A 23,290-nucleotide genomic window follows, 5' to 3' on the forward strand; every position below is an offset into this window, starting at 1 on the left:
CATCACACATATAATAAATGTTATATAGAGTCTAGCACAAACTTCATATATCCAAAATAATGTGGCATTACAATTTTATTAACCTTCAATTGTTCACAATAAATATCCTGAATTTACATAAGATGAGGCACACAGATGGAAAAAAGGGCTGAAAACACACAGCTTCCAGTGCCCTGCACTAGAATTCCCTCCGTGAGCGAGGGGGGGGGATGTCTGGAGTGCTGGTGCAAAATTATCACTTAAAAAAACAGTCCACAGTCAGGATCCAGACTGTAAAGCAGCTGTGCGCACACACATTCATATGCTGGCGTTCTAGGAAATGCATGTATTTATTCTGCAAATGACCTAAGAGATCAATCAAAGACCCAAGTTAGTTGTGATTTACTCTTTGGTGCTTCAGTTTATGTTGAAGGGAGATGGAGATCTACAATTTCAGGGGCCTCCTGAGAGAACTTCAGCTCAACACTCACGTGGGAACTTTCTTTCTAACCTCAGTCCCTAATACAGGCAAGAAATAGGTTAAGTACAAACTCAGTCTTATAATGCAACTGCTGTAAGAGTAACCACCTCACTTGCAATGCAGAGATTTGCAAAATCATTCTGTGCACTGAAACTGTCCTTCAGGTTGTCGCACCAGGCGTCCACCACCTCCTTCATCTCTGGATAGAGGTTTTCTGGGATGCTGAAGGAATAAATTTGGATCGTGAGATCGTCTCTTATTCTGTGGCAGGAGGCCCAGACAGTGAAAACTCTCAGGGGTGTCAATGCCAAGCAGTTCTCAAAGCTGTCCTCCACTGTGAAGGTGTAAGCAACTGGGTAGCCCAGGAGCACCCCAAAAAGAGTGCAGAGATTCCAGTCAGCAGAGCAAACCTCACTGGAGGACATAGGGCCAGCGGCAGCTTCCACCGCCTTGAGATGCGCCAGAAGAGCGGAGAGGTGGCCCCTGATGGCTTGGGCTGCAGCAGCCTCACAGAGCCCTGGCTGCGCCCGGGCCGCAGACACATCCACGAAGGGCGCAGGCTGGGCCCGCAGCAAGGCCTCGAGGCGCCGGGCCACGCGCCCCGGGTGCAGCACCACCACGCTGCCTGCCATACTCAGCAGGTGCAGGCGGCCAGAGGCCAGGCCGGCCTCCCGCAGCCGCTCCAGGTAGCCACGCAACTGCTCAGCTCCCGCCGCCCCACAGTCGTAGAGCAAGGCCGGCTTCAGCCCCGCCACCACCGCCAGCACCTCCCCGGCCAGCTGCAGGGCGCGGGCCGCCGCCAGCCGCCGCCGCCCGCCCGCTTCCCCCAGCTCCCGCCGCGCCGCCAGCACCAGCCGTGACGCCAACAGCCCGCCGCCCCCTCGGCCCGCCGCCCCCGGGCCCATCACCGCCTCACGCCGGAGGTAAGCCGCCGCCACAGCGCCTACCGCTTCCGGGGCGGAGCGGGCCCGCCTGGAAGCGCCCTTCCGCGGGCAGCCCCGAACGCGCAGTGGGGGCTCTAACGGCCGCCCCTCACCTCAGGGCCGGGCCGGGCGCGCGCAGCCCACGCAGGGGGAGGGGAGGCTTTAACGGCCGCCCCTCACCTCAGGGCCGGGCCGGGCGCGCGCAGCCCGCGCGGGGTGGGGGGGGGGCTCTAACGGCCGCCCCTCGCCTCAGGACCGGGCCGGGCGCGCGCAGCCCGCGCACAGGGGGGGGCTCTAACGGCCGCCCCTCGCCTCAGGACCGGGCCGGGTCGGGCGCGCGCAGCCCGCGCGGGGGGGGGGGGGGCTCTAACGGCCGCCCCTCGCCTCAGGGCCGGGCCGGGCGCGCGCAGCCCGCGCGGGGTGGGGGGGGCTCTAACGGCCGCCCCTCGCCTCAGGGCCGGGCCGGGTCGGGCGCGCGCAGCCCGCGCGGGGTGGGGGGGGGGCTCTAACGGCCGCCCCTCGCCTCAGGACCGGGCCGGGCCGGGCGCGCGCAGCCCGCGCGGGGGGGGGGGGGGGGCTCTAACGGCCGCCCCTCGCCTCAGGGCCGGGCCGGGCGCGCGCAGCCCGCGCGGGGTGGGGGGGGCTCTAACGGCCGCCCCTCGCCTCAGGGCCGGGCCGGGCGCGCGCAGCCCGCGCGGGGTGGGGGGGGCTCTAACGGCCGCCCCTCGCCTCAGGGCCGGGGGGGCCCTCTAACAACCGCCCCTTAGGTACAGCTGGAGCTCAGGGTTCACAGGCAGCTGCTGGCGGGGGGGAGGGGGGAACAAGTTTTTTTAAGGCAGTTTTAATAGAGTACAGATTGTTTTTTTCCTCCCTCTATCAACCACATTTATATACATGTCAGTACTGGATTACACAACTTTTAGCGTTTAAAAACTGATTTATACATAATGGTTGCTTAAGCAAACAGTTAAAACCTGAACTACCTAAAGGCATTCCTTTAAAACTTTTTTTTTGGGGGGGGGGGGAAGTGTCTAAACAGAAAAGTACCACTGACTGTTGAAAATTTAATAATCAGACAGCCAGATTTACAGATTTAATTCAGGTTCAGGCAAGGCACCATTTAAGAAATATCTTCCTATATGTACAAGGAACCGGAGGGCAGAGCGGAGCTGAGGCAGCAGCCGTCACTGTGCCGGGAGCGGCGGGGCGATGTGCAGCGCAGGGCCCTGCATGGGCCAACCCTCCTGGTGGCTCTGCAGGAGGCGGTACAGCTGCTTCAGGTGGGCGACGATGTTGTCCTTGATATCCGGCGTAGAGATCTGGAGTCGCACGCTGCCGCTGTCGAAGGAACGTGTGAAGTCGCCGGAAAACATTTCATAGATCATCCGAGCCACAACAGGAATGACCTGTTTAAAGAATTAAGGCAGTTATTTTAGCCTGTTACATAATACGTACCTATTAATTTGCAAAGAAAAAACAAAAAATAAACTGAAAAGCACCAAGAGTGGTCAAAATCAGTGCAGTGGTCAAATCTACCTGCAGAATGGTTTCCACAGTAACCAGAACTGCAGTTCACAGACCACAGCTATTCAGCATACAAGGAATACGTATCATTTGCACTTCTGACAAAACCCCCCAGATTCCTATTTGGGCTTCTCCATATAATTAATCAAGACAGAGGAAAACAGTTCTCTATTTGATACGTAGGGGTATCAGTCCACGGGGCCCAGCAAAGCTGGCACATCTGCTTTCAGAGCCCTTGCTCATACCTGAACCACAATCAGCTTTCTCTCTCTAGGTTTTCCATCAGGCCATTCTTCCCCAAAACAGAAGTAGATTTCATAAGGTGGCTGTTTCTCAACTTGTCCCTTCTGATGGGCAATCAGCTCTAAGAAGAAAAGTAGAACGCTGCACAGTTGTCTGTCCGTGCTTTAGGAACACTTAACTGCATGCCACCTTGTTACACTTGGCCCAGGTCAGATAGGATCACACAATCCTTCTCCAGAGCCACCTCTTACACATAAAAGTAATTACAGCTTATTTCCTAATCCAGAAAGAGCTTTCTTTAACAACAAGACCCACCAACATTTCAGTGTGTTAAATGAGCGTAAATTCACTTTCCTCTGACGTGCACCTGCTCTACAGTCCACTGCAGTCAGGGCGCACAGCGGCCACTGAACCACACTCCATGTGCATGCAAACCAATTACTGCATCAAGACTGATCCCCAGTGCAGATCACCCAGTTTAATGTGCTACCGAGAGCTAAGACCAGTATCCAAAGGTGTTTTCCAGAAGCAAAAGATACCTACCACTTAGGAATGTTTCCAGACAGAAGAGTTTGACTTTCTTTTGCCTCTCAATCAAATTTGGTGTAGTGGAGGAAGGCGCACAGGGACCAGACCAGTACACCTTGCACTGGCAGAGTCGGACAGCATAGATGGCATGGCCACTGACCTCCAGGATCAGTCCCCTGTCCATAACATCTAGTAGCCGACTTGTGAAGATCTTTTGCCTTTCGTTGGTGATTTGCTCTGTTCCTGGAAACTTTACTTGCTCCAAACTAATAGGCCCAAACAGCTCTTCCTGATCTGGCATTGGACCCAGCTCTCCGTAGAAGAGTCGACACCCCTGCGGATTGCTCACAGTCGTTGTGGGACCAGTCTCCTTCCCTCGATATTCAAACTTGATTTCTAGGTCTGTCACTGAGAGAGGAATTGTCAGTGTGATTTTCCCTGTCAGTGTGATTCTTCCTTACATCATGCAATGTAAGCTAGAGTCCAAAAAGATATTTTAGCTATATAAAGTTCTGCATGCTAACAAGCAACCAACCAAAGGAAAAGCAAGGTTAAAAACCAATTGTTTTAAAAGCACAATGAGGCACTACACCCATATACACACTTGGAAGAGAGCTAATCCAGAGCTCAGGGCTGCTGAAGAAGTCATGCTGCAGGGCAGTTGGGGGCATTTCCATATCTAGAGGTTCATTCTTTGGCCACACAGCTTCAGGGCTACAGTTTTCTGCACTGGCTGGAGCCATCGGAGAATCTACACAAAAGAATCAATGCTTTGATAAAACAAGATTTGACTTCAAGGATGCACCAATTTACAAGGAAATAATTCACTAACACATTACAGCCTATGCTACATGCTACCAACCATTGATATTAAGAAATGGAAAGGTCTCTTGAATAGGGACATGCTGAGATTGATTCAACTCTTCCTCCTCTTCATCATCAAGATCATTATCTTTTTCATCCCACGGAGCTGAGCCGGTGGAACCTACAAACAAGCACACATTAGGGGTAGTCGCTCTGTGTGAAACACTGCAATGCATTTCTTGAAAAAATACTGTCATTTTCTTGTTGACTTTGCACAATATCAGATATTGATTTGTATAAATTTAAGTAAAAAAGGGGAAAATGTAATCTGTACAACATACTACCTTTTTTTTTTTTAATGCAGGACTTCAGAGAGCTAAGGATCCAAATGTCTATTATCAGCAGTGCTGATTATTTAGCAGATAGCAGGCAATCTTTAATGTTAGTACAGTTATGCCGTGGTTCAAAGTCTTCTTAGCTTAATTACAACTGAATTTACATACAGCATCCCTTTTCCGCTGCACACGAAGGCAGCTTAAGAGTTAATTCCTTGGCAGGAAAGGTACATGGCATTGGACAGATGCCTGCTCAGTAACCAGTACTGTGTCAGCAAGGCCCTCACCTGGATTAATGATTGATCCCTGGGACTGGGGGATATCGCAAACTTCATAAATTTTAACAGGATTCATGGGCACCTCCTTGGTGCCATCGTACATCAAATTGAACTCCCGACTTTTGTTAAGAGCACATCGGAGCTGAGCTTTCCACTTTGCAGGGTCTGGCTCATCGACTCCCTCCTGGTACTTTCCTGTTTCCACAGCCCATGCCTGGGGACAAAGTACACCGTGCTTAGTCCAGCTCTCTCAATATGCGAGCTTTTATCAGAAATCACACTTCTAAACAAATGCACTGTAAAATTCTTCTCTTCTGGAAGTCTCATCTGCAGCCCTTCTGATAACAACAATGAAAATTCCCTCTACAATATCCTTTCCCATTTGAACCAGGAAAAAAAGGTGTATCCTAATTTCCAAGAACCATTAGCAATTTTGAGCATGAATCTTTATGCAAGTTAAGAAAGTGTAATTTACACTGGATTATGCATTGGACTTTTCTAGGAGCCTCAGGTTGGATACCAACAGTCATTTTGGACAGTGAGCCATACTTTGTGTAGAAATGGACTCAAATAAAGTGAAGGGGAAGAGCAGCCACAGAGATCCCACCTGGCCCTCCCTCCCTAAAATTAGAAAGGATCTTGGATTGATAGTCAAGGCAGGAGGTGAAAAGTTCCTTGAAAGAATACAAAAGCTATAATGAATCCCTGGGGAGACAAATATTAAGGATAGTAATGGCAGAGATTAGAAATTTGTGGTAAAGTCATATTTTTATTTCCCTAGTTAAGATTTAGGTAATGGTATTTAATGGTTTAACCCTACAAACAAGCCAGCTACCGCATCCTAGGCCCACTAGATGAAGTAAATAGCAGTGATTTCATCTGCCACAACCCATGTAATCGGACATCAAGTCAGGGCTCTGGTGGTCTGAAAGAGTTAAAGAACTAAACACCTTTTCAATGCTGTGCCAAGCTTGGCATCGAGATTTTCCAAGGTGAAAGGAAACAGGACACAATGTGCCTGGAAGTTTCTGAAACAACTATCCAGCTTTTAGGACAACAATTCAACCCTTTGTCCCTGTTTAATGGCCATGGTATAACCATGTTTCTCTCCCCTTACCTTAAAGATAGTGTTCTCCTCTTCATGCTGAGGACTGTGCCGAGTTGCATGCTTCCAGGGGATCTGAAATCGCTTTGCTTCTCGATTCAGCCAGATGAGGCCTGGATACATACCGCTATCTACCTGGGCTACCAGCCAGGGCTTCAAGCGAACTCTTCGTGGGTGCAATGCCATTGTCTACGAAAGACGAAGAAATAATAGCAGACCAACTACTACATGTCAGTTGAGGCTGATTAAAAAAAAAAAAAGTTAAAAAAGTTAAGGTAATTTAATGAAAAAGGATTATCAGCAATGTTACTATTATTGTTTGTTAATTTATTGCACATTTAGAACACAAATTCAGATTTCACTGGATTACTGCTCTATCAGAAGAAGCTACAAATGCATCACTGAGTAAGGACCATAATTGTTATAAGAACAACTCACTCAAATATTACAGCAATCGGGATGATGCATTATTTGTCTTAACTGAGCACATGAAAGGATTAGCCCCAATCAAAATAGAGCTGTAAATGCTGTGCAGGAGATAAAGCCACAAACAAGCCACAGCAAGAACAGACATTAGAATTTCAAAAGCCTCCACATACACTTTAGCAAACAGAGCTCTACGATCTAATTTCTCTTCAGTCATGCAAGACTTTTATCCACAAGCAGAAAGATTAACATGTGCCAAATCAGAGATTTTTGCCCTTCTGCCCCAGCTGAAGTAATGGTGGGATCTTCAGGCTGAATTGGAGGGGAGTGTTTTATCGTACAGAGACAGACTTTCATCCGAAAGTCATTTCATGACTTTTTCATGAATGTTTTGAATGCAGTATAATCATTTGCAAACATCAGTGTAAGGCGCTGACCTATAATAACTAGGATGTTTGCCCAGAAGGACATGAACTGCAAGCGTACACTCATCTTAAAAATCAAGTAATGTTGACTTAGTGTTTAGTTTTAAAAACAATAATGCGTCAGTTAACTGATCAAAGTTGTTGTTGTGCAAGTATTCCTGTGTTGCTAGTACAACAACATTTGCAGCCAAAATATTTTCCTTGTTCACAACATATACAAAGCTAAAGAAAAAATAAATGACTGCCCTTGTGCAAGAAGAGGCAGTATTTGGGTTTTTTTTGTTTGTTTGTTTTTTTACTTTTATGCTACACAAATGCGTAGAAAGCACATTTCACTTATTAGTTCATAAACCTTAAAACAGAAATGAAAAATGGCAAAAATTCCTATTGATAAATTAGATACAGGATAAGTAAAACCTTTGCCATAAGCCCTGAATACTGCCACAGGAGTTGCAAAATATGTCTAGCAGCAGAGATAGAAGAGATTAAAAAAATCTATCCAAGAACTAGTCTAGGATCAGGTTTTATTTGTTCCAGTATCCGCAGATCCAATTTAACTGCAAGTGATCACAGAAAATTAATCTGAACACAACTTATTTTATCTGTTAAGAAAAAAAATGTTGAGATTCAATTGCAAATCATGTTTAAATAATAGTTTGAAAGTATGTTTAGTCAAGGATCCAGGCATGATAGCAGACCGCTTCCCAGGAGCTAAAAAGGATCAGAAAAGAATTGTCAAAATTATTTTTATGCTTCTGAAACTGCTGTCTTAGCATTTTCTGCAAATCCTGTCAAAATTAAACTTTTAATAATGTTTGCAAGGGCATAAAGTCTAGATTAACCCTGGACAAAATGTATTTAGAATTTGAGACAAAAAAAAACAGATATAGTTTTCCCTTTCAAAGGAGAAAAAAATGGCTTCTCATTGTAACAAATCCTAACTAAAGTTTGGTTCCACAACCTTTTTTTGCACTCTCCTATCTTTTTTACAAGCAGTCCCCCTTTTCTGACAGTGAGAAAAATTCATGCCCCTAGAATAAAATTAATTCAGTCACATGGACAGTGCATTAGGCTGTGTTAGCTTTAAAGGGTCTATTAGATCAGAGACAACTTATATCAACACAAGACATTACAATGCTTTATGACCTTTTATCATCAACGACTTGTTGACACAATAACAGAGAGCAAATCAACTTGAATCCCATTGCTCAGCTCAAACACTGAGTCAACCTCTCTTACAACTTTCAACTTTGGTTCAGAGGGGTCCACCAAAAGACTGCTCAAGCTCTCAGAAAGCAGCAAGGATGCGCTTTAAGGAGTGTCTGCACTCCAGATTAACTGGGTTTGCCAACAGAGGCCTGGCCCTGGGTGCACATCAACAGGAACCCCCCAGGTCCCTTATGCCAACTTCAGTTTCTGATGCACAGGGGAAATTCATACGTCCCTGCACTGCTAAGACATCCCTCCTGCAATGTGATTATTCCATGCACCCCACATATTAACTAACCCGGACGTTTTCCCTTGGATGGGAGACATTCCCCCAGCAAGAACAACTCAGGCCAGCTCAGGAAGGAACAGACATCCTTGCTCCGACGGCAGCAGGCGAGTGACAAAGGTCAGGAACACCCAGTTGGTCACAGCGCCGTAACCATGCACTCAGCACTGACGCCAGCCAGTGCACGCACTGCTTAATTCAGCAGGCACAGCACACCAGGAAAACACTGTCCAAAAGTGAAACTAAACCTTGCTGGAAAGAGGGACTTGCTATGGCTCTGAATACAAGTGACCGTTTGTTCATGGAAGAACAGAAAAGCGATAAACCCAAACGCACTGGAGCACGCACGAAGCGCAGCTCCCTGGCTGTGTCCGCATCAGCATGCTGCTGGCAGTGGTACCCCAGGCGTGGCGTGAGGAGATGCACCACATCTTCCTTCTCTTTGGCCAACTTATGCGCTCACAACGGAGCCCCTCGGAGCGCCGCTCCACGGGATGGACACCACACGCCTCCACTTTTGCCCTGGCCTCGAGTGGGATTTGGCACTCCGACGGGCCGCGTCCTGACAGATGGGGAGCTACAAGACAAGCATTAAAACAATACCAGAGACAGGTGACCCTGTTTGGTTCTCTCCTCTAGGCTCTCATATCCTTACCATATTTTGTGATGTACGAGCTTCCTGAGCTCCAACACTTTCAGTCTCAGCCTACACAGCCAAGAACATTCAGCCCTCCTTGTCCACTCTGGTCATGAACCCTCTAAGGAAGTAAAGGAGGGGGCTTTCTCCAGGTTAATCTCTGCGATGCCCCCGCCTGTCGCCTCCTTCCTTGCTCGTTACCTACAATTTAATCACATTAACATATACTTAGGGGATTTTCATTCATTTTTTCCAAAGACAAGTAGCTCAGCTCTTAACATCAGTATTCCTTGTCTGCACAGAGAAACAGGCCGAGTTTCCATCCAGTTATCTGACATCTAATCGCCTCCCTCCACCTATAATCTATAGCTCCCGCATTTCAGAGATTTACACATCACCTTCCCAAAACCGTGCTGTGATTGCTTCACAACAGCCCGGGATCCCCTGCCCTGCGCAGGGCAGGGAACCTGCTTTAAACACAATTAACTCTCACACTTCACAGCTCCTCCGCCCCGGTCCGGCAAAGGCAGCTATCTGCCATGCCAGGATGGCCCATCAACTTGAAAGGGCCACGGCTCGTCGCTGGTAATTCGGCCTCTCGAGGTGGTAACAGCTGCGCTCCCGAAACAGCTGCTGGCGGAGTAAGGGGCAAATATTGCTCTTGGCCTAACTGCAGGCCTCAATTTATGCCAACTCGAAAGATGTAGCCTAGGGCTAACTACCGGATAAGCCATGTGAACAGATGGAGAAGGAGGGCAGTAAACAGTTTCAGCAATAGATACGTTTTCATCCTCCCGACCGCCTTCCGACCCGGCCGATTCCCTGTTCTGCCACCGCCTCCCTTCTCAGCCCCGGCCTCGCGTGCTCCTGAAGAGGCTCAGCCAAAGCTCTGGCTTCCTTCTGCTTTTCTGCAAGGAAGGTATTTTGCACGGAACTCTAAGCAAACCAAGCTCTGTTCAACAAGTTTTTTTTTTTTTCCCCCCCCCCCAAGCCAAACGAAACTCTTCTGCACCAGACTCCCATCCTCCTGCCACAACAACTCTGAATCGCGGCGTCCGAGAAGAAGCGGAGCTTTTCAGCGGGAGCGACTCACGATTTTCCCCGCAGGGAAACCAGAAACCGGCCCCAGTAACCTGGATGACGTGGGCGGGGTGAGCCCCAGCCCGGCCGCCTCCCGCGCCCTGACAGCTCTGCCGGGCGGCGCAGGGAAGGCGCAGCCCCGCATCCGCTTCCTAGTGGCCATTACGGGCCTTTCCCCCCCCCCAAAAAAACCTCCGCAGCCATTTCCCCGCCGCTGAGCCGGCCCGCGGCACTGTCACAACCCGCCCCGTCCTCAGCCCGGCTCCCAACGCCGCGAGGCGGAGGCGCTCGCTCCGCAAGCCGCGGCGCGCAACTTACCCCTTCGGCGCGGCTTGCGGAGCCCGCGGGGCCGGGGCGGCCGCGGCGCGCACTCTCGGCGCGGCTCCGCCCTCACCTGCCCAGGTGCGCCGGGCGCAGCCGCGCCGCCGCCGCCCGCTCCGCCCCCCCCCCCCGCGCGGGCGCCGCTCCGCGCCCGCGCTGCCCCCGCCGCGGCAGCAGCGGCCCGCGGTTCTGCAGGCCGACGGGGCATAACCCCTCCTCCCCCCCCCCCCCGCCGCGTTTTTCCTTTTCCCAAAAGTACTCCATCTTTTAAAGGAAAACAAACAAACAAACGAACAAGTTCAACTCTTTTTAAAACCGCGTTCGGGGCCTAGCGTATCCATCGCGCTGGACAAACGCGAACCTTGCGGTCAGGTGCGATTAAGGCACAGCCACACGGGTCGCTTTCTCAGCCGTAAAAACGTCCCGGCTCGCGGACCCACCTTCAGCTGCCACGGCGCCCAGCTGCATGTCCCGCTGCAGCGGCGCGTCTGCGCCTTCGGCCGAGGTCTCTGCGAGTCCCTCAATTTCTTTTCCTCGTAGGTGGAGAAGAGTGACTCAGTGGTGAATCTTGGTTTCAAGGGACCGTATAATACTTTACACTTCAGTTTCAATTTACATGAAAAAAAGCAGGAAATTCCCTTCTCCTTCCCCTCATGAAGGCTCATAGCGCTGATTCCTGCTGTTGGAGAGCCTGACCTACACCCGAAGCTTAATTCTCTGCCGAGGTTTTGGGATTATGCAAAGTTTTGAAACATGCACTGAAAAAGTGTAATTTTGCAGTTTTATAGGGGCATTTGTCTTGTAAGATGCCAAAGCACGGGAGAAATAGTTCAGACTTCATTTGCTGTTGGAACATAGCTGCTGTGAGGTGACATGTAGTAACAGTTTATTAGCATGTGATGGGATCTCTCTAGAAATAAAAGACAATAGGCAAGGCTCAAAGGGTAGCATTTTTCATGGTAGGATAGCGCTGCGCTGGTACATTTTAAGATTTGTTTGGTTAGCTCTACCTGATCATTTTTCAGTATACGAAATGAGGGAGAGCAGCTCTTGCAATAATATCCAATACCACGTGGTTATTCCCAACACATAAAAGTGTGCAACGTTTGGCTAACTTGGTGATGAATTGACAAGAGATGGGTAGAAAAACATTGGGCTGAACTCCCCAGACAAAATATTAAGGATCTTTGATCTATTCTAAATCTTTTCTAGGTCCTTTTTTTCAGTCCTTCAAACTAGCATGAAGTGTTTGCCAGTGCCACTGAACTTCACTGAGTAAGATATTTTCTGATGAGTTTCCTCTACCTTGAGAGCCTAATAATGGGTAATTTTTTTATAGGAAGAAGAGGAGGCATGTGCAAACAGGAAGAGAGCAGGTAAACCTCCAGGAGAAAGGGTGTTGCTCCCTTCCCCTCTTCAGGCAGGTAAGGAAATGGGTCAGCACAAAAATTGCAATACATCCTCTTTGCATTCCTCATATCCACATGTCTGTCCTGCCTGGCATCTGGTAAATTTAAGGAAGTTTCAGACCTGCTTTCATTTGCAGTGTGGTACAGCGGACTCAGTATACCTTGGAAAGCAGACGCTGACAGGCACCCTTAGCTACACACCCTGGTCTGTCTGCTGCAGAGTTTCTTCTCTTTCTAGGCCTGCTCAAAGGACACTTTAGACTGCCCAACCCACCCAAAGCAGTCTCAATGCAGACAACGGCCTATTTGTTTGAAGTAATGGAACAAGGCAGCAAGGTGACTAAGGGTGGCCACTCGATTGCACCCTAAGGACCTGGTCTTCCCCCTCCACTTTCGTTCATTTTGGGGCTCTCAAGCAGGGCAGCTGCGCCTGCTGCAGCACCCTGCCTTGATTACCGTGCAGCAGAGGCAGCTGAGGCCGTCACACAGATGCCAAACAAATGAGTCTTCTCATCCCTCTGCAGGTTTTTTTTCTTGAATTTCTACTAGCCTTTGCTAAAGCATGTGGCAGCATGTTTTGTTAGTGAACTGACGGGAAATGAGCTGTCTAGTTTTCCATGCTCTCAGCTGGGAAACTCTGCAGCTTCTGAACTGTGTTGGTGATAATCTAGGGATAGCTCATACAGCAGGAGATGTAATCAGATGTTACCTGTTTGCAACTCCATCATCCAAAGTTTTCATTCTGGCATAATATTTCTCTAGTCTGTGTAATTTTATACAGCGTTGATCCTAAACTTTCAGATAGCCAAAGAGCACCAACTTCTTTATTATAGCATTTTCTAGAAATTATTATTTTCATTTTTACTCTTATTTGTTATCTCTATTTACCTCTACCTGCATGTTTTTCAAATCGTATGGAGAAATCCTTCAGCTGATAAACCGTGCTCCATAAAATGACATTCTAATGACTGGAAAAACAGCTCTGTCAGTACACAGTTTGCAGATCATGTTTTCTGGACAGTGAGACTTGTATGCAGAGGAATTTCCATACCAGGAGCTATGAGTTTAATTTGCTTCAGTGCCAAATAAACATCACTACGTTTATTAAAGGGATTGTATGTCACAATACCTACAATAGCACAGATCCAACTTCGTAACCCAGATGATCTCTTTCAGTCCTTTGTTCCTAGCTGGAAAAGATCCTAGTAATCAAAACAAAGGGGAACCATTTTCTCTCCTGGGAGCAGATCACTAAGTTCCCATAAGGCAAAACAAAATTATGCAATGAGGCAACATAATGTCCTGGGCATGTGGAGTCTTGCGCTCACAGCACTCACATTCCAGCAGGCAGCTCTGCACAGGAGAGCAGCACGAAATGGTGGAGAGCTTCACATGGATGTGTGTGAAATTCCCCCCTTTTTTTTTTGCAGTAAAAAAAAAAAACACACCTCTATTTTCCCAAAAAACTATCTTAGCAACTCAAATATAGAACCCATGCCCTTTCAGATATTAGCCAAGATCAATCAAGAAATGTATCAGTAGAGGAGGGGAAAAGCTGCTACTTTGTATGATACACATAAAGAGCCTAGGGATTGTACATAGGTACTGAAATACTGAATGATAATAGGGAAATAGAAAATGCAACACAAGTAGTTTATATATATACATCACAGTGACTATGACTTCCAGATTTCTTTCTAGTAGTTTTAGCCCACGTTCTCTTCCTGTTGGAGGCTCTTCAGTGAATCCCTGTATTGCTTGGGCACCCTCACATGCGATGAGCTATGGAAGTGCAAGGTCAGACTATGCTTCTGCCAGTCTGTATATATATGCAACACCACTGAAGAGTTACTCACACGCACAAGTAGACTCAGCATAAGCCCTGTTCTTATTGCAGAAATGAGATATTTCTGCAGTAGCAAATACTAGGCTGATTCTTGACCTATGTTTTTCTATGTTGTAAGTTCTTCTTTCCAAACCAATCTGTTTCTAAAAGGAGCAATTTAAATCCTTATAGCCCTGAGTGTTATTATAATGGAGAGTCTACTCTTTCCTATTAATACTGCTCCAATCTTCTTACAGGAAGAATCCTATCTGCAAGTCAGGATGGCTCAAGCACATTTATAGCTACAGGTCATTTCTTTCCAGCTGACACAGAAAGACGGTTAGATTCAGAACAGCTGGCACAATATGTATAAAGGTTGGTGGCTCCATTAAGAAGTAAAAAGAAGTAGTAGAATGCTTCTAGGAGTAATAGCATGATTTTTGGCAGTATGTGGTTGTAAGCAGCCTAGTAGCAAGATTCTTTGATAAACTGATGGAAGAGGCTTAAGTTAAAACTATAGTTAGTATCTAGAATAAAAGCTGCAAATAATGCTAAGTGGTAAGGAATAAATTTTTTTCCTTTCTTTCTTAAAAGCAGTTGTTTTACAAAAGAGTAAGATGAGTGTAAGAAGTATTTCAAAGAGATAAAAGTACAAAATAGGGAAGGGAAGAAGTGTCAATATTTAAAAAATCTTTATTTATAGAGAAATAGAAGACTTTTACAAAACTTTAATTGAGATTTTAAAAAGTGAATTGCAAAATTAGGAGATATATGCACATAATTATGTGCATTTACTGTTTTGCTAAATTATTTTGTATAGTGTAAAGCAGCCAGCATGTGTTCAGTTAGCTTGATGTATTAGTGCTCCTGTTAACACTATCAGGAGTTTTATCCTGTGAGTAGAGTTAGTCATATATGAATGTTTTATCAGAATTCTCTCTCAGTAGAAGTTACTTATTGATATGCCTTCTTTCACAGAAAAATGGCAGTGCCTGAACAAACTGCTAGCATATACCAAGATTTGGAAACTAATGTCTAAGAGTTCAGTTAAGATCACTTTGTTTTCTAGAAACAGCCCAGGTCAAGTGAGTGAGGTTATAGGTCACGTAAAGGGAATCTCAGCTCCCCAATCCTTTGACATGAAGGTGTAGACATGTAGAAACACCCTGAGTCTCCATAGAGTCTGTTTCTAAATAGGGTGCAGCTCAGAACATCCGAAGGTCTCTGTGACTAATAGGTGGGAATCTCCTAATGATCTTAGTTATTTTTATGCCAGTCTGATACCACATGTTGCACTGCCTTAACAAAGGAAAGCACTCGAGGATCACCAAGTGAGCTTACAAAACTGTAGAGGTGAGTAGAGCCTGTAGGAGAGAAGGAAGAAGGATAAAGTAAAAGCTGAAAAATAAAGCAAAATAGCAAGACACAACATCAACCTCAGAGAAACAAAGGTGAGAAGCTGCAGGAAGAAAAAGAACAAAGAGAAAGCAACTAAAGACGATAAAGGGACAGTACCAGCAAAGGACTTTGAATTTTCTTCTTTGTTCCTTTTCCTTTCTTCTTTCTCTTCTGCTTTACGGAACAAAATGGGACAGCAGTTCACCAATGCAGAAGGGGAACAAGCAGAAATTGATGTTGCGGAACTGCAGGAATGGTATAAGAAATTTGTGGTGGAATGTCCCAGTGGGACCCTTTTCATGCATGAATTCAAGCGCTTCTTTGGAGTCCAGGATAACCGTGAAGCTGCAGAGTATATTGAAAACATGTTCAGAGCTTTTGATAAGAACGGGGTAAGTGCCAAGCAACTATTGCAGTGATTTGGCCAATAATCAGTACTCTCTTCCTTCTGCAATTTGGAGATGTTTTGAGGCAGTTCCCAATCTTATGTTTAATGAGATGAAGGCAAGGGATCTGTCAGGGCTGGATTGCAGTTCCATCCCTTCTTGTAACGCAAGAGCTAAATGAAAGTGTGCTCTTTATTTAGGTTCAAAATGCACCTGGAAGTGAACAGAGGGGAATACAGTTGTGAGGCTGGTGGGATCCTACACTGTGTTGCGGTTTCCTTCCTTACATAAGAAGCGTACACTGCGCCGGTCCTTGCAGTATGGTGTGGATTTATCACCTCATAAATCTGTATACGAATTAAGGACAGAATGTCCTTCTTCAAGTGCCTAAGGATGGATTAAAAGGTTTAAACTTATGCAGCCACACTTTTGAGACAGTATTGCTGAAAGATCCTCAAATAGCAAAGGCTGCTAACTGGAAAAATCTTTAACTGTTATGATATAGAAGAAATTACAGTGGAGGAAAGTCCTACTTGGGCTTGATATACAATGGAGGAAGTGTATATGTACATTAGAAATGGGTAGCATGCAACAAAATACTGATTTTAGCTACTCAGAAGCTAAGGAATGCTGAACAGCAGATGTTTTGGTCTTGATTCTCTTAGCTGTATTTGTCGTCATAGACGCCTGGGAAAGGTGAGCTTCTTGGTTTAGTAGCAGTTTATACTTACTCAAGTGTTGGTGCAAATGCTAATGTAATACTAGCTCATAATATTTCAGATACTCAAACATAAGGCAGTTGTCTTTCCCCTACTGAAATGGGTAAGGGATGTTTACCAGACTCTGTTAGATTTTTCTGAAGTTCTTGATCGTATTTGAAGTATGGAGTAGTTTGTCTATCCACACAGGAACAGAAGAAACAAGTACTGGATTTTGGTTGTATTAGATATAACAGTTCCCATTAAGCTTCCCGTGAAACCAGTGGCAAAATTGCACCGTGGTGGTAGTAGAAGTCTGTTTGTGAGAAAGGATGATAGCAAAAACTACAGAAGATGTCGGCAGATCAAACTAGTCTCAATTTGAAGCGGGCAAAACCCAAGTTCCTGCAAAACGCATAGATCCAAACTGCAGAATAAAATCCATGCAGAAAGGGATTCCTGCAGAAATGCACTGGTTTCTATGGCCTGCCGTAGCCAGGCAAAATATGTTTGGCAGTGCAGGTCACATAGTTTTTCTAGTGGCAATAAGCAGTGTGTTAAAGGAGGCAGTCCCATTCTTAGCTTGAAGGAGTCTCCCTAATGACTGACACCCCCCCCCCTTTTTTTTAATAGGGACATGGTACTTGCATATATGCTAAAATTAAGTGCATTAAATTAGACCTAAGTTTCTGTACTTGCTAAATAGGCCTGTGGTAGATGATCAGTTACATTGGGCCTAACAATCAATTTTCAGGGCCTAATCATCTGAAGGATTATTAATACTAAGGTAAGGTTATCAAAACAAATCCTAAATTGTCTATTTTGTTTACTGGTCAGTCTAAGTTCAGTAACAACAATTTTTGCTCACAAGTATTACAAATCATTTAAGTGCCCACCACAGAGCAGCCTGTGGAAGACGTGCAATTTTGCTAAGGAGGTTGGGACTGCTCGAAGCTGGCTTGCACTGTTGTGTGCCTGGCCTTTGGGAATGGTGCTGAGCTGCATGAGGGCCATCTGCTGGAGGTTGCCAAAGGAACCATGAATCTTTTAAAGCCTTTAAAAAAAGTTTTTAGGAGGCTGAACAGTTGACACAAAACTCTTAATGCAAGTGTTCTTGCTGCCTCCTTCTGAACAGTTACATTTTCATTGTTGTCACCATCTTCCTCAGATGAATCGAGATCAATCAAGGGTGAAGGACAGAAGAAAGAGGCAGTGTTTGGGTGTTAGTCTCACAGGTGAAGCAGCTGAAGTCTCTTAGAGTGCTTCCAAAAAAGCCAGCATCTCCTGCAGTCAATGATCCTTTACTGCCTCTCCATCAGTCATGTAATCTGTATTGTCCCAGTGTATTTAAATTGCTTGTATTTCTGGAGTCCTGGCAGGTGTCCCCCCCCCCCCCCAATCTTACTGCAGTACGGCAGAAATTGCTTATTATCCGTTCTCATGCTTCTCAGGAACTCATCCTCGGGGGGACAGAGGGGTATGGCTGTACTTACAAATAGTGTGGGAACTGCACAACTCTTTTGTAAGGTGGGAAATAAACAGCTGTACCCCAGAGTATTCTTTTGGCAGCTTACCCATCCCTCTTTCATAAGCAGTTTTCTGTTAACTATATGTGGTTAAGAGCCATTCAGACTGTCTCTCCTTTTCCTACAGGATAACACCATTGACTTTCTGGAATACGTGGCTGCTTTGAATCTTGTTTTACGAGGGAAACTGGAGCATAAGCTGAGGTGGACGTTCAAAGTATATGACAAGGATGGGAATGGTTGCATAGATAAACCCGAGCTGCTAGAAATTGTTGAGGTAAGTGGGTATTGCCTAATTACTTATATCTAAGCAAACATCATATTGCTTTGACAACATAATGATGCATATAGTTCTTGTGACAATCTGCTGTTTCAAAGCAGCTGTGGATAGTGATGAAGTGAAAATGCCTGGCCTTGGAAAAGAGGTCATTTGCAGAGTGGTTTGGAGACCTGGTGGGGCGAATGAAGAATTAGTTATACCCAGGGCAGCCACAGGCCTCAGCCCTGCTTATGCAGAAGCTGCCCAGAAATGCAGCAGCCAGGTGCTACTGGGGAGTTCCTGTATCTCTGCCCTGCCCTCCCTTTCAAGCTCTGCACAGCAAAATTCATTACATGAATTGGAAGTGGCATGATGGAAGGGCATGTTTCACCCTGTATTTCTTACAGGAGCCAGGTTTCCTGTTTTGAGTGTAAGTGGGAGTGCAAATAAGCATGAATTAGTACAGAAATCCTTTTTGTAGTTAGTCCTCCTTGGGATTTTGTTATGTTCTGCAATTGCTTTTAATTAGTGACTGTGAGAAGGTGTGAGAGAGGGCATATGTTTGCTAGAGGTGTAGCAATCGGGGACAGAGATATGAGATGTCTGGACTTTTACTGCTGTGTAACTTCAGGTAAATCTCTTGGTGATTGTGTTAGTCTCTGCCCCTGCAACACAGATACTGTTGCAGTTACCCTTTCACAGCTGTATTTCTGAGGCTTAATCAGTGGTATCAGCCATTTTAGGCTCTTATGTGAACTGCAGTATCGAGAAAACTCATCAAAGAAGTTGAATCTTTCTATGGAAAACAAGTCCTTTTGGCTGAAAAGTCAGCAGCTGGGGAAATGTGATCTGTTTTAGCTACATCACTAGGAAAGGCGAGATAAAGAGTTTGGGGGAGCTAGTCCAGGGCAGGTTCAATTATAGTTTTAAGGTCAGTGAGGAATCTGCCAGAGCTGTGTTCTGCCCTTGCTAATCCCATACCTGGGAAGAATTCAGACAAAACCCTTCAGCCTGATGAGCAAAATTAACAGTGAACAGGTGGCTGTTCTTGTGAGGAGGAGAGGAACAAATACTCAGAGGGAGGAGCAGGCAAAATCTGCCGTGTTTCAGTAACGCAAAGTGGAGTGGGAACTATGGGTCAAAATATGTGCTAATACAGGTTTGTGATCTTGCAGCTTGGGTGCAAGTTCACTAGGAGAGAGAGGTGGCTAAATCCAGGTGTGCCTGGCTTCAGTTCTGCATAACCTGGAAAAATCATTTGACTTAATATGATGATTTTCAAAGACAGAAGAAAAAATTGCCTTGCTCTTTGCCAAGGAACCTGAGGTTTGACCAATACACATAAGTAAAACAGATGGGCAGCAGTTTCAAAATACAAATAACGTAATCCTCAGTATGCATAATGGTAAGGTAGGAGGTTTTGTTAATGATCTAGGGCTATTCAGTGGCAGATGTTTCTGAAAAAGGGTTAAAACTGCAGCCCTCATAAGAGACCTTTACACTACTGAGAAAATAGCAGAGTACACTGCTGTTCATTTGCCCATCCTTCTAATCTGTGAACTTCTTTTCAGTCTATCTACAAGCTGAAGAAAGTGTGTCGGTCCGAAGTGGAGGAGAGGACTCCACTGCTCACACCAGAGGAGGTTGTAGACAGGATATTTCAGCTGGTGGATGAGAATGGTGATGGTAAGGAATCGATAGCTTAGATTGCATTCATGCATAATGAAAAGATCTGTCCTGGCCAGACTAGATTGAATTAGGTTTATCAAAAAAATCACTTAGGGCAATCACATCACTCATATTAGACAAGTCAGGTTAGGCTCTGGTCTGTTGTGCAGGAGTTAGAATCTTAGAGCAACTCTGTGCAGCAGCAGAAAATAATCTTATTGTTTTAATATGAAATGCACAGGAATCACTATTCCATCTGGATTTTGATGCCATACCTATGTCACTCTCAAAGCCTCAAGTAGCCCAGAACGGAGATCCCAGGCCAGGCACAAATAACCTGAATAAAGACAAAAATGGGTCTCTTCAAATCAGACAGAGCTTGCAGGATCAGACTTGTGATCCTCCTGGAGGAGCAAGTATAAACTAATGCAGCATGTCACGTTAGCCAAAAGGACAGGGCAGGTGTAATGGCTTGGTTTACAGGGTGGTGGTTTCTCTTTTATCTAGCTGGCCTAAACTACACGGGGAAATTGTGTAGTGTATCTTTTGTCTTATTAACACATTTCTTTCTGATAGGTAGGATGCTGTTCTTATTTCCTGTGTCTTCCTCTTCATGTGTGTCTTACAATCTGTTGTGTTTTGTGTCCCTATCTTTTGTCCTCTTCATCCTGTATACAGGGCAGTTGTCTCTTGATGAGTTCATTGATGGAGCCAGGAAAGACAAGTGGGTGATGAAGATGTTGCAAATGGATGTAAACCCTGGGGGATGGATCTCAGAACAGAGGAGGAAGAGTGTATTGTATTAAGAGAATCCACTTCTGATGTGACTGAAAATGTGATGCTGACTACAGCTGTGGCTCTTTTACTCCAGGGCGGTAGTGGCTTTCATTTTTAATACAATCTCAGCATCCAAACGAAGATTTCCAGAGGTTTAAGAAGGCATATCTGAATCTAAAGCCTGCGTGCTGTGTACAGCAAGGACTGTTGGTACCCAGAGACATTGCTGTTGGCCCATGAATAAGTCCTTCCGTGTGCACAATACCCTGTTTGTCAGCTCTGTTTTTTGGTTACACCCTAAGGAACAACCTTTTTGTGGTTTCCTGCAGTGGATCCCTGGGAGTGTTTCTTATTCCAGTGACAGAAGGGATCAGGCAGGGAGAATTCCTGACACTATGGTACCATTTTCAGTGCAGATTAGTGTGTCGCAGTCTCTATCATTACTGCCTTCAGAGGTGTGAACGTATCAAACCAAAAACAACAACAAAAGAGGTACTCTGATGGCAGACTCTATACATTCAGGAAATCAGTTACAATTCATGGTGTGTGTGCATACAATTGATTTTAGTAGACTGTATTACTTTTAACATAAAATGAATGAACACCAACATATCACTCTCAGAAATAAAATTAGATTATAAGAGGTAGCCAAGACTGTATACGGAGTTGAGGAAAATATAATATTCAGGCTGGACAGGTGCAATATTAACTTACATCTCCCTTCTGTGGATCACACTTTACTCCTTGCACCAGTTTCTGTGAGGTTCTGTGGGGCTGGGAAAATGGTATTTCCAAACACTGTGCAGCAGTAGAAATTGTACCTCTTCCCAGCAGCAAATTTAGATGAGATTTGCACAACAGTGGTTCTGCCTCTTTCTGAGCCCCTGTTTCTTACTGAATCATTGTTTTAGGACAGTTTTCTCTGCCCCATGGAGCTACTCTAAGCTCACTCAGTCTTCAGGACTTTCACTGCACTGGAAAGAAGTGAGGTGCAATGAGAAGTGAAGGAAGAGCAGAATTTTGCTTGGGAACTTTTGCCATAGTCAGACTGGTTTAGCACTAGTTTATCAGCAGGACCAGCAGAATGACACAAGTGGCACAAATTCAGTTGAGTTAATATAGTAATACAGTGGTTTTACACTGCGCTTACTGATCCAGCCACAGACTACAGATATAATTTGCACAGCCTATAGGATGAGCTTTGCTATTCTTATGGCTAATCCATATACATATATATGTGGAAAGAGAATTTGAATTGAATCAAAACATTGGTTCAACTTTATTGGATTTATTTTTTGGATTTTTTGCAAGAAAAATCTCACCAGGAGAGTAACATGTATTTTGATCTGTTTTATTATTTATTAATATTTTCATTTTCCCATAAGGAGATGGGTCAAATCCCATACATGAAGAGATTTGCAGTTCCTCTTCCTTTTTGATTTTTTTTCTTTGGCCTTTAACTATGACAGTGATATTCTTCATTATTCTTCATTCTTCAGTTTGTAGCCTTGTCAATTTAACTGATGTTTGAATTCAGGAACGTGAGGAAGTATTCAGAATAAGACAATCAGTGCTAGAGTTCAAATGCATATACACTTTCATTCTTTAAGAGCCTTTCTAACAGCCTTTGTAAATACACATGAGCTTGTGGCATGCTGATTTGTCAGAGTGGATTAGACTTGCTTCTAGGTTATGCTGCTATAAGGTAGCTGTTCAAAGCTCATTCAAGTCAACAGTTTATCAGCCAAAGATCTGAAAGAATCTCACTTCTAACTTCCTTGAGGACCCTGAAGAAAAGATTCACATTGCTGAAACTCGTGGACAAATGTTCATGAGAGGATACATGTATTCTTAATTCTTCAGATTCTGGGATATCAACCAACATAGCACACTTTGTTTTTGCTTCTCGTGCAATTTTTGATTTTCTTTTAAGTGCATATTTACTCATAGTTACATACTACAGTTACTTAAATGCTTTAAATTTTCTTGTTCTGTTCACCCAGCGATATCAGACACCTAAGGGGTTGTTTGGCATCCCCTCACAAGCAGTCCTCCGCTGGGGTGGTAGCACTTGTACAGTTGTTGTTAGAAGTTTTGTAACATTTGGATTTAATAAAGATTTGTTATTTATTAAAGCTTGTCTTTATCTATTTTGTACCTTTTTATTTTCTACTTGGAATGAAGGTGAAGGGCTGTATAAGCAGCTGACCAAGGTGATCTCTGAGTATGACATGATGAATTTGAGAGAGGTGATGATAGTTGGGTGTAATAACAAGCCTGGCTAAGACAAATACAGGGCAGCAACGGCAGTGTCATTGCAGATATGCAATTGCAGATATTGTAACATTGGTGAAAATCATGTGTATGATAAAAGTATTTTTCTGAATGGAATTTGAAAGAGTTGCTGCACAATAACATGAACTGACAGTGCTGCAATTAGATGGTTCGTGTTTTGGCCTTGCTGGGATGCAAGAACCACCCACTAAATGCTGAAGAACTCGGAGTGAGGAGCCAAGCATCACCTCCTCTGTGCTTTAGGCAGTCCAGAAGCGGTAGTGATCTACACAACAGATAAATACTTGTGCTAGAATAGAGCTTGCATAACCCAGTGGAAAATCTTTTCTCTCTTACCAATCTTGTAATCTTTTGCTGAAATATCATAGTGCTTTAGCCTTCTTTTTAAATCCATAAGTACCAAACACTTTGATCTCCTCCCAAACTCAGCTCAACGTTCACATCCAGCTATTGATGTCAGGCATT

The 23,290-nt window shown here is 45.1% G+C and overlaps 3 protein-coding genes across 11 annotated transcripts; 1 reads left to right on the top strand and 2 right to left on the bottom strand.

The window, feature by feature from the left end:
- Window positions 1–64: 64 nt before the first annotated feature.
- C24H1orf74 (chromosome 24 C1orf74 homolog) lies at window positions 65–1,380 on the bottom strand. Its single transcript, XM_009672292.2, has one exon. The coding sequence runs from the start codon at window positions 1,363–1,365 to the stop codon at window positions 538–540; it is 828 nt and encodes a 275-aa protein (XP_009670587.2). The 5' UTR covers window positions 1,366–1,380; the 3' UTR covers window positions 65–537.
- A 920-nt stretch (window positions 1,381–2,300) lies between these two features.
- Window positions 2,301–11,262, bottom strand: IRF6 (interferon regulatory factor 6). 9 transcript variants are annotated; one of them, XM_068918599.1, is made up of 10 exons: window positions 10,582–10,705; window positions 9,202–9,384; window positions 8,883–9,123; window positions 6,213–6,389; window positions 5,105–5,309; window positions 4,541–4,663; window positions 4,283–4,429; window positions 3,694–4,086; window positions 3,153–3,271; window positions 2,301–2,789 (listed from the first exon to the last, which is right to left on the bottom strand). In XM_068918599.1, the coding sequence occupies exons 4-10, from the start codon at window positions 6,384–6,386 to the stop codon at window positions 2,568–2,570; spliced, it is 1,383 nt and encodes a 460-aa protein (XP_068774700.1). In that variant the 5' UTR covers window positions 6,387–6,389; window positions 8,883–9,123; window positions 9,202–9,384; window positions 10,582–10,705; the 3' UTR covers window positions 2,301–2,567. The 9 variants fall into 9 exon arrangements, with proteins under 9 accessions (XP_068774700.1, XP_068774702.1, XP_068774696.1 ...); XM_068918601.1 differs by lacking the exon at window positions 10,582–10,705 and adding an exon at window positions 10,196–10,303; XM_068918595.1 differs by lacking the exons at window positions 8,883–9,123; window positions 10,582–10,705 and adding an exon at window positions 11,025–11,262.
- On the top strand, window positions 10,204–22,662 carry GUCA1B (guanylate cyclase activator 1B). Its single transcript, XM_068918602.1, has 6 exons — window positions 10,204–10,334; window positions 11,924–12,008; window positions 15,414–15,608; window positions 17,954–18,103; window positions 19,657–19,771; window positions 20,432–22,662. The coding sequence occupies exons 1-6, from the start codon at window positions 10,321–10,323 to the stop codon at window positions 20,557–20,559; spliced, it is 687 nt and encodes a 228-aa protein (XP_068774703.1). The 5' UTR covers window positions 10,204–10,320; the 3' UTR covers window positions 20,560–22,662.
- The last annotated feature ends 628 nt before the right edge of the window (window positions 22,663–23,290 follow it).

The sequence above is a fragment of the Struthio camelus genome, chromosome 24, assembly GCF_040807025.1.
Source record: "Struthio camelus isolate bStrCam1 chromosome 24, bStrCam1.hap1, whole genome shotgun sequence".
Lineage (NCBI taxonomy): Eukaryota > Metazoa > Chordata > Aves > Struthioniformes > Struthionidae > Struthio > Struthio camelus.